This window comes from Gracilinanus agilis, chromosome 3, assembly GCF_016433145.1.
Source record: "Gracilinanus agilis isolate LMUSP501 chromosome 3, AgileGrace, whole genome shotgun sequence".
In the NCBI taxonomy this organism is placed as follows: Eukaryota; Metazoa; Chordata; class Mammalia; order Didelphimorphia; family Didelphidae; genus Gracilinanus; species Gracilinanus agilis.
The window spans coordinates 650,416,486-650,426,425 of NC_058132.1; the positions used below are offsets into that span (position 1 = coordinate 650,416,486).

General features: G+C 43.6%; 1 protein-coding gene across 1 annotated transcript; it reads left to right on the plus strand.

Annotated features, from left to right (window-relative positions):
• Positions 1-3,296: 3,296 nt before the first annotated feature.
• On the plus strand, positions 3,297-9,284 carry FETUB (fetuin B). The gene is made up of 7 exons (XM_044667680.1): positions 3,297-3,572; positions 4,495-4,605; positions 4,744-4,831; positions 5,677-5,849; positions 7,101-7,208; positions 7,869-7,958; positions 8,784-9,284. The coding sequence occupies exons 1-7, from the start codon at positions 3,318-3,320 to the stop codon at positions 9,099-9,101; spliced, it is 1,143 nt and encodes a 380-aa protein (XP_044523615.1). The 5' UTR covers positions 3,297-3,317; the 3' UTR covers positions 9,102-9,284.
• The last annotated feature ends 656 nt before the right edge of the window (positions 9,285-9,940 follow it).

The window sequence follows — 9,940 nt, forward strand, 5'->3', positions numbered from 1 at the left end:
ACCTCCAGGAACTGATGCAGAGTGAAAGGAGCAGAGCCAGAAGAACATTATACACAGAGACTGATATACTATGGTAAAATCGAATGTAATGGACTTCTGTACCAGCAACAATGCAATGACACAAGACAGCTCTGAGGGATTTATGGTAAAGAACGCTACCCACATTCAGAGAAAGATCTGCAGGAGAGGAAACATAGAAGACAAACAATTGCTTGAATGCAGGGGCTGAGGCGGACATGATTGGAGATGTGGACTTGAAACGACCACACCAATGCAACTACCAACAATATGGAAATAGGCCCTGAACAAGGACACATGATAAAACCAGTGGAAATGTGTGTCGGCCATGGGTGGGGGGAGAGCGGGGGGTGAAGGGGAAAGTAGGGGCATAAAGTATGTAAACAGGTTAAAAATGAATATTAATAAATGTTTTTTTTAAAAAAGATGACCCTTGTCCTTCAGCTTATACTTTTGTAGGGGAGGACAAAATACATAGGGAATTGAGAGCTGGAAAGAATATTTTGGACTTTGGGAGTGTGGGTAAATGGTGGGCATACTTAGATTTTGACAAAAATTTCTGGTTTTTAGAATGAATTTTCTTGTGATCTTTGAACCTGAATAGACAGTCAGGGCAGAAGAGGATAAAGACGAGGGTAAAAAGTTAGAATATATCACTATTCAATAAAAATAAAAATTAATTTTATTATTACATATTTATTATATTATAGCAACGTAATATAATAAATTATATTATATTATCACACATTTATTATATTAAATAATTATTTAATCTTTACAATTTGTTATTATATTTTTAACATAATATATAATATAAATATTATAATTTAATATTATATTAATAAAGTAATAAAATAAGAGGACACTAGTCAGTGATTCAATTAACACTAAATGAGCACTTACTGTGTGCCAGGAACTGCACTAATAAACAATCATTTCACCTTCAAATAATAAGGCACTAATAATTATCCTCACTAGAACAGATCACCCTCTGGTCATAATAGGACATAAATAAAAATATTGGGGGATGGCATGCCTAGTAGATGGAGAGCAGATTTTAAAGGTAGGAAGACCTGAATTCAAATCCCACCTATGACTCTGGCTGAGTAACCTTAGACAAGTCATATACCTTCTCAAGATCCAAGGCAGCCCTCTTAGTAACCAAGAAGGAGCTGGTCTGTATGGATAGAAGGAGTTTCTCTATCAGAAATTCCCAATTCAAATGGAATTGCAGGTTCTATTAAAAGTATTTTAATATGAATGGAAGATGTTAACTGGAGAATCAAGATATTAGACATTAAGCACCCACTATATGCTAGGTATCATGCTAGGTATTGGGAACACAAAACCAAAAATGAAAAAACCTTTTTACTCCTTAGGGAATTTGCATTTAGCTAGTCCACCATCGCTAAATAGCTATCATTCAATTGTATTTAGCAAGCATAGTTAAGGACCTACTATGTCCTAGGCATTGTGCTAGATGCTTGAGATAGAAATAAAAGGAATGAAAAATTTTTGCTCTCATATCCACTGTTTGAAAGTTTTTCCACACATTTTCCTTTAGTCAAAGGTGCTTCCTAAACCTCAAATTTCCTGAATCCCTGTGTGGGATGGAGGGTCCCATTTCCTTCACCTAAGAAGGATTCCCTAGTTCAGGAAGCACATTGATAAGCTAGAGAAGTGATGGTCAAACTATGGCCCATGTGCTAGATGTGGCCCCCTGAAATGTTCTATTTGGCCATGCGACATTATTCCTTATCTGACAAATACAATGAGTAGGATACAATACAATGAAACTTCAAAAGAGTTGCCTTAGGAACAGACTGACAGAGGAGCATTTGCTTTCCTTTGGCCCCTCTTTAAAAAGTTTGCCCATTGCTGAGCTAGAGAGTTTTCAGAGGAGGACACTCAGCATGGTGAAAGGGCTCAAGGCTATATCGCATGAGGATCAATGGAAAGTCCTGGGCACATTGAGCCTGAAGTTCACTCCAAAGGCACACTATCCAAGCCATGTATGGGGATGGTGACCCACTGGGTCTTACCACTAGCCCCAAGTATTAAGCAGACACTTGGACATTCCCCTATGAGAATCAAACCTCTTATTCTGTCTCTCACTGCATCTCAGACCTATTTTCCCAATCTCTGATTCTCTACCCACCAGTTCTTATCATACCATCAGCTCTGACCTCACTTTCTAATGGTGGCCCCCTTCTGTTGACTCTTTCAATTCTTCCCCATCCTCTGCTCCTTGGTCCCTTTCCCCCTTGGTTTTTCACTGCTTATCTTTAGTTAAACTTGAGCTATAGTTTACCCCCACCATCTTCCTCCTATTTTTCTCCTACCACCCAGACCATCTGAGCCTCATTGGACATTCCTCCTCTCTTTCACTCTGAGATGGAGTCAAACTGACTTCCTCTCTGTCCCCTCATGTAAGGCACCACTTCCTCTCTTTTTAGGACTGAGCACTGACTGTTTCCCATGCTTGGAAAGCACTCCCTCCTCAATCTCCTTCCTGGAATCCTTCTATTCCTTCAAGATGAAGTTCAAGCCCCATGTCCTTCAAGAAGCCTTTTCTGATTTCTCCAATTGCCAGTGACCTTTTCTCCAAATTCCTCTCTGCTTTTTCTCTTTGTTTATTCAATAATAAAAGTGTAAATCTACATTTATATGTATATATATCTGCTTGTTGGCTCTCCTATTCCAATGTAAGCATCTTGCCAATAGGAATCATTTCATTTTTAGTTCCTGTATCCCCAGTGACCGGTTCAGCAGTCGGTGTATAGTAGAGATTTAAGAAATTCTGGTTGTTAGATTGGAGGGGCTGGGATCTCTCTCACTGGAAGTCTTCCAGCAAAGGCAGAATGACTACTTCATGGGGATGTCCTAGAGGAGATGTTTGCTCCAGGCAAGGTTGGGTCAGATGGTCTCTGAGGCCCCCTTCTTCCTCTGGCATTCTGGGAAAACCTGGGAAAAGGGCCAGGCTCCAGTGAGTTCACTGCCAGGAAACTTGACTGAATGGCTTGTTTTGACTTCTTGAGTAATCACTTTGGCAATGGTTGGGAAAATGAAGCTTATTAATTAATGATCTGCAGGGACGATTGATCAGAAAGATGAGGTGGAAACACACTCCTCTCACACTTCGTTTGATAAGGTGGGGGTTAATCATTGATTATTATTTGCAGGTTTCAAGGTAATATTATTGTAACTTCCGAGCAATCCAGGTTAGCCTCAGATTCAGGGGGATAAATACTCAAAGGCTCAGAGGAGAAGTTGCTGTCTGCCTTTGCCACCCTTTGCTTATGGACCAAGGCAGTCAGTCTGGCAGAATGGCCCTCCTTCTCTTCCTCAGCCTCTTGGGCCTGTTCCACAGTTGCTGGAGTGGAGTCCTTCCTGCTCAAGTCCCCCAAGTTCCTTCTCTCTTCACTTCCCATCCCTGTAATAACTCTCTAGGGTTGACCATGGCAGATATAACTCTACAAGACATCAATAATGAACGAAAGGAAGGCTACATCTTCCGCCTCAATCGAGTGGTAGATGTCCAAGAGAATAGTCAGGTAAGTGAGACTGTTCATTGTGGGGTGGGTAGAAGAGATGCTATTTATTCTCATACATTCTATGTTACAGCCAAGCTGACTTGTTTGTTTTCCCTGAAATGGTCCTCCATCTCCCACCTCCATGATTTTGCATAGTCTGTTTACCATGCCTGGCATGCATTCCCTTTCTAGCTCTGCCTTTGAGAGTCCTCAGCTTCCTTCAAGACTCAGTTCAACTGCCATTGTTGATGATAAGCCTTTGATGGTCTCTGCACTGGTCAATCCTTGAGTGAGCAGAAGAATGAATATCAGATCTAGAGGCAGCCTGGTTTCATTTTTGTCATTATGTCCCAATGACAAAGTGTGGATATCAAGAGTGTATTCCAGGCCAAGGGATGGGCCTCTATGAAGGCAGGAGATCTTAAGTCCAATTTGGGAAACAGCCAGGAGTCGGGTTGGAAAGGAACATCCTCCTCCTCCTCCTCCTCTTCCTCATCACTACTGATTTTAGGATTCACAAACTTTATTTCAATGATGACCTTTACACATCTTATAGTAATGATGGCGATAGCTGGTATTAAATGGCTTCTAAGCATTAAAAAGTGCTTTACACGTGGTAATCTCATTTGATAGCCATAGAGCACATGTGAAAAAATAGTGTGAGATCAGGCTGGAAGGTAGGAAGCATCTCCAAGATTCCTCCTTGGCTTGATCTAGTGAGATCCACTTGGATAGGAAACCATTATTGTTGGGAAATCTTGGTCAGCGTCATTGTTATCCCCCTAAAGAATGAGGCTGGAGTGACCCTTTCAAATAAGGAAACCTTTAGAGCCTTCCTCCTCCTTCCTCCGCAGTCATCATCACTTCTGATCCTGGCACCACATTTCCTACCCTTGTGAGCCATGCATAAAGCATATCTCATTGCTCTGTTTCCTCTGTCCAGGGAGGTCCAGACTCCGTCTTCTACCTCACCTTTGATGTATTAGAGACCTCCTGCCATGTCCTTAGCAGGAAAAATTGGAAGAATTGTGAGGCCAGGCCCCTTCACGAATCAGTAAGTGTTTATTCTCAATGGACTCAGAAAGAGGAAGGGAGTGAGGTGGGGGGAGGGAAACGCCCTCCAAAGGGAAAGCCATGTGTTCCAGAAGAAAGAACAATGCAAGTATAAAAAGAATATGTTTGACTCTACCAGGTATATGGCCGGTGCAAGGCTCTATTTTTTGAAAGCCTAACCCGAAGGATTCTCTATGTCTCTGCCTATAATTGCACTACTCGTCCAGGTAAGGTGCTTTTTCTGGGGTTGGTCTGTTGTACTTGTTTTTTGAGTTTTATGGAATGTTTCAATACTACAAATCATTTCCTAAAAAAACAAAAACAAATTCTTCTTTCCAGTGTATACTATGGTGCATCTTCCCCTTACCTACCAAAATGACTTCCCTAAAGCTTAGAGCTGGCCATGTTCTCTCCACTCTGGAATCGAAGTCCCCATTCGTGCAACCAGAGTGTCTTCTCCTTTTCTGCCCTGCTGCCTCACAATACAAACTTGGATTGAGTTCCCTGGCCATGAAATCCCTTAGATTTTTTTTTAGAACTGCTAATTATGTCTTCCTGACCCCCTTTTACTCATGAAACTTATTTTTTTTAACCCAAATGATAAACTTTCTATTACTCTCCACTGAATTTCATCTTAATCAGTTCACCCTAGTTCTCAGTTCTTTTGAGATGCTGTCTCTGTCATCTACTGAATTTATTCATCCTTTTAGCTTTGGATCACCTGAAAAATGGGATGAGTACTCTCTCTTTGCCTTTATTTACATCTTTGAAGAAAAAATTTCCTGTATCCCCAGTAGAGTAAGCTCTGTGAGGGCAAGCGCCCCTTCATACTCACGGGATTGTGGGAGTGGGAGCTCAGATCTTCAACTGCAAGCATTAGTTGGACAGACTCTGAATCTCGTGACCTGTTTTGCACTTAGTAAGAGCGTTAACCTATGTTTGGATAGGAAAAAAGATATTGCTGTGTTGAAAATGATCTTGATACCTAATGTAGTATTGCATGATGTGTGACTCCATGATTTTGAAATCACAAAGAAACCTATCTTTTTTTTCCTATTTGTTAAAAAATCAGTTTCTCAAAGGGACATTCATATGATGTGCCCTGATTGTCCAAGCCCCGTTCCGGCCAACTACTCAGACCCCTGGGTTTTTCAAGCTGTTAGTGAATCTTTGGCAAAATACAACAAGGAGGCTGCAGAAGGAAAGAAATTATGTTTCTACCAAATCACCCGAGCTTCTACCCAGGTAAGAGGGGTTTGGGGGAGGTGTTTCACTCACTTGTCCAGCAGCCCTGTTTACTTCTCTAAGGTTAAAGATCTTAAGAGAGAGGTCCCCGTCTCTGGACTCTGGGGTGATTTATTGCCTGTCCAGTTTGTATATATCCGTGATGGCAAACCTATGGCATGTATGCCAAAGAAGGCACGCAGAGTACTCTCTGTGGGCATGCCTGCCACCTCCCAACACACCCCAGAGTTCTTTACTAGAAAGGTAGAGGGACTGGGGCTGAGCTGCTCCCTTCCCCCTCTCCACTGTGCAGGACAACATTTTTTCACATCACCCATAGCCAGTGGGACCACACAGAGGGTAAGGTCAGTGGCTCGCAGGAGGCAGAGCCAGAGGGGAGCAGAGTGCTTGGACCACTCCCCTGCCCCTTTCTACATTCTCTGAGGACATTCCTCACTTCACCTACCCCTCCACCCAGTAGATCAATGGGAGAGTTTCCTCCCTTCCCTGTGTGGAGTAAAAGGGGGAGTGGGGAATACCCAGCACTCTTTGGGGGGCAGGGCATGGCACAAGGTCTCTGGGGGGCAAGGCACAGCACACACTCTTTAAAAGGTTCACCAACACTGGTATATACCATCTTCCTTTATGGATTAGATTTGATTCCATGATGAACAGAAAGAATTATCCAACATCCAGTGGTAAAACCACCCCAATAGACTTGAGAAGGTCATCCAGGTCTCAGCTCCAGAGAGAAGAAGTCCAACTAGATTACTTTTTAAAATTATTTTTTATTTTATTTTATTTTTTTAAACTCTTAACTTCTATGTATTGGCTCCTAGGTAGAAGAGTGGTAAGGATGGGCAATGGGGGTCAAGTGACTTGCCCAGGGTCAGATCAACTAGATTACTTTTAAGGACCCTTGTAGTTCTTAATTCCAAGAGGACTTTAGCCAGCTTTTGCCTCTTAAAGGATGAATTGGATTCCCCCTCAGAGGTGCTCCATTGTGATGGGGATCTTTTGTGGAGTTTAGAACTATGGGGTACCCGCCATTCGACTAGATGGTGACTTCTACCTTGGATGATTATATATTGACCACAGAATTCATAGATGGTAAAGATGAGGTTGGAACCCAGGTCTCCTGAAGCTCTCCTCTAAGCTACAATGCCTTTAGGTTCCACTGATATTCTTTCTCCTTCCTTTTTGCCACCTCCCCAACTTAAACGCTCCCTTCCTTTCCCCTTTTCCTTGCCCCCTCCCTCTTTCTCTTCCCAGTGGGTAGTAGGCCCTGCTTACTTTGTGGAATACTTAGTCACAGAAGGACCCTGCAAAGAAGGACAGTCTGGCCTCCAGCAACATTTGAAGCCACTCGTTGATGCCAAGGTAAGTTCCTTCCCCAGATCTCTGGACTCTCTCTCCCATGGAGCATGACCCACAATTGTCTTAGTCAACCAAGAAAAGAAGTCATCTTATGAGTTGGGGCCCTTCAGAATTTGTATTCTGCCTGTTGGCCTGAACCATACAACCAAAGGGGTAATTAAGTTTAGGCAACAAGCTTTTATAAAACATTTACTACGTGTGGGGTGTTGGACTCAGAGCTAAAAATGCAAATACGCATAGAAGGAAAGACTTTCCTGTCCTCAGGGATCTTGCATTCTAATTGGGGAAGATAACCCCTAAAAGGATGTAGTGAGGGGGAATAGAGAACGAAAGTACCAGAATCAGGGCGTGGTAGAGAAAGTCAGTCATGGAGTCATGGCTGGACTGGGCACCCTCCTTGGGAAGAACCAGACAATCCAAGGGAGAAGTCAAAGAGCCTGGAGGGACTTCCAATGCGGGAGGTTCAAAGATGAAGGGAGCTTCTAAGGTGGAGAAGTTTCTGGGACCTTGTGAAGGAAATCCAGAAGGAGATTTAGGAGGGCAGCTTGGAGAAAAGGATGGTTGGAAGCCTCTGGGGATGTACTAGCTAGACCAAAGGAGCTCCATCCTGCCTTCCCTCCTTCTCTCTACAATGTTGGCCTCTTTTTCTTTTTCTTTTTTCAGCCTGTAGGGCTTTGCAAGGGTTCTCTGACAGATTCTAGGGCCCGCTTAGAGAAATCCGTCTCTGTGTCCTGTGAATTCTTCGAAACCCAGGTATGTTTCTGCCCATTTATTTGTTGGTATCCCCCACACAGTGGGAAGAGATCGTCCACCCTCACCCGTTCCTTTGACCTTCTTTTCTCAAGCTCTCACTAAATTGAAGGGGAGACAGTTCTGACTTGGGGTCCCCCACCCACATTCCCCTGCTGTTCTCTGAAGCAGGTCCACCAGGCTAGTGCATTGGTGCTAAGCCTGGATCTGTCAGCTCATAACTGGGTGCCCTTTTAATCTCCCAGAGCCTCCGTTTCCTCCTGGGTGAGATAACAACACAAATCCCTGCCCATATCTGGCGGGATATAGTCTGAGGCAGGGCTGTGAGTCTGCACTGGACCACAGCTCACATTGGCAAGGCACTCGACCCAACAGTTTGTGGTGAAGGGCTTTCCTGACTCCATGTTCAGCCTTCTAGGCACCAGCTGTAGCACCCAGGACACTAACAGGCCACATATTTTTCAGCTAGGTTCTTTACATGGACTATCTCCTTTGAGAGGGAGGTCGAAGTGTTGAGAGCTCCCTTTTTTATTGCATTTTCTGTGTGGGAGAATGTGTCGCAGGCAGGCTTGTCTTGTCTTGCCAGGGTTGGGTTCCCATCAGTTTAGAGAGCCGCCCCCATACAATTGGGACCTGAGACCATTGGGTCCCCGAGAAATGGGACCCAGGAAAGGCCAGCTCTTTTCTCTTTCAGTTTTTAAAAGCCCCTTTAAATCTAGAAGACAGGAGAAGCATCCTCTTTAAGTCTTCCTTTAATAGAGTGCTAAGTAGCTTCGGGGAGGGCAGTGGGACCAGGGTTCATGTGTCTGAGGTTGTTACTCTTTTCAGCCCACGGTGGCTCCTGAGAGCCAGCCCACAGAACCCCACGATGGACAGCAGCCAGTCTGCCCCACCAGGGCTCCCCAACAGGAAGGTCCTAAAGGAACTGTCCAGTTCTTAAATGACCCGGATGACGAAGGCCACCAGGAAAAGCTCTTCCCTGTACAGATGGACTCTGCTTCCGGGAAACCCATATACCTCCCACCTATCCTTCAATCCTTCGTTCTAGCAGACTTGCCCATAGTGCTTCCTTTCCCAGAACAGTCAAGATCATCTGAATGTCCAGGACCTGCTGAGAACCCTAATCATCTGGTTCTTCCACCATGAAAGTCACACCGTCCTGTAACAATACTTCCTATTACAGACAGAACAATAGTACAACTGGATGCTGGGATTATACATGTTAAGGGATATAAACCATTTACTGGAGGGAATCTAGAGATTTTAAAAAGGAGGGTCCCTCAGTTCTTCGTAAATCCACATAAGGCAATAAAGGAATTCAAACGGGCAGTCAGGCTGTATAATCCTAATTTTGAAGATGTGGAACTCCTTTTGACAGAACTATTTACCCCAAGTGAAAAAGCAAATTTTTTGCAGAAACAAGGAACAATCCCAAATTAGCATCGTGGCCTGAGCAACATCAAGATCTAGAGCTGTCATCTCATGCAAACATGACATATCTTAGGAGATGCAGGGAGGACTTGGCAGAGGCGATGAGACTCCACGCTAAACAATCAAATGCTTGGGGCTCATTTAAAAAGTTAAAGCAGGGGCAGGAGGAACATCGAAGCTTATACCTAGACAGACTGCTGGAAGCTAGAGAAACTATTCTAGGGTTCAGGGACATGACTACTGAAGATAACATTCAGCATATCAGGAGGTAATTTGTAAAAGGGAGTCAAAATTACATTCAAACCTATTTTCGACTGCATTGCTCACAATGGGAGACCATGCCCATTGAAGAATTGAGAAAGACTGCAGCTTATGTCCATGACTCAAAGGATAGTGACTCTAAAGCATCTAAAACCTCTGAAAAAGATTGAGAGATTGCTGAACTTAAAAAGCAATTGAGGGAAGCTCAGAAAGCCAGGGAGGTGGAAGAAATAAAAAATATGGCTCTGATGTCCACCAATCAGAGGAGCCAAAGCAAGCCTAGACAATCTAGT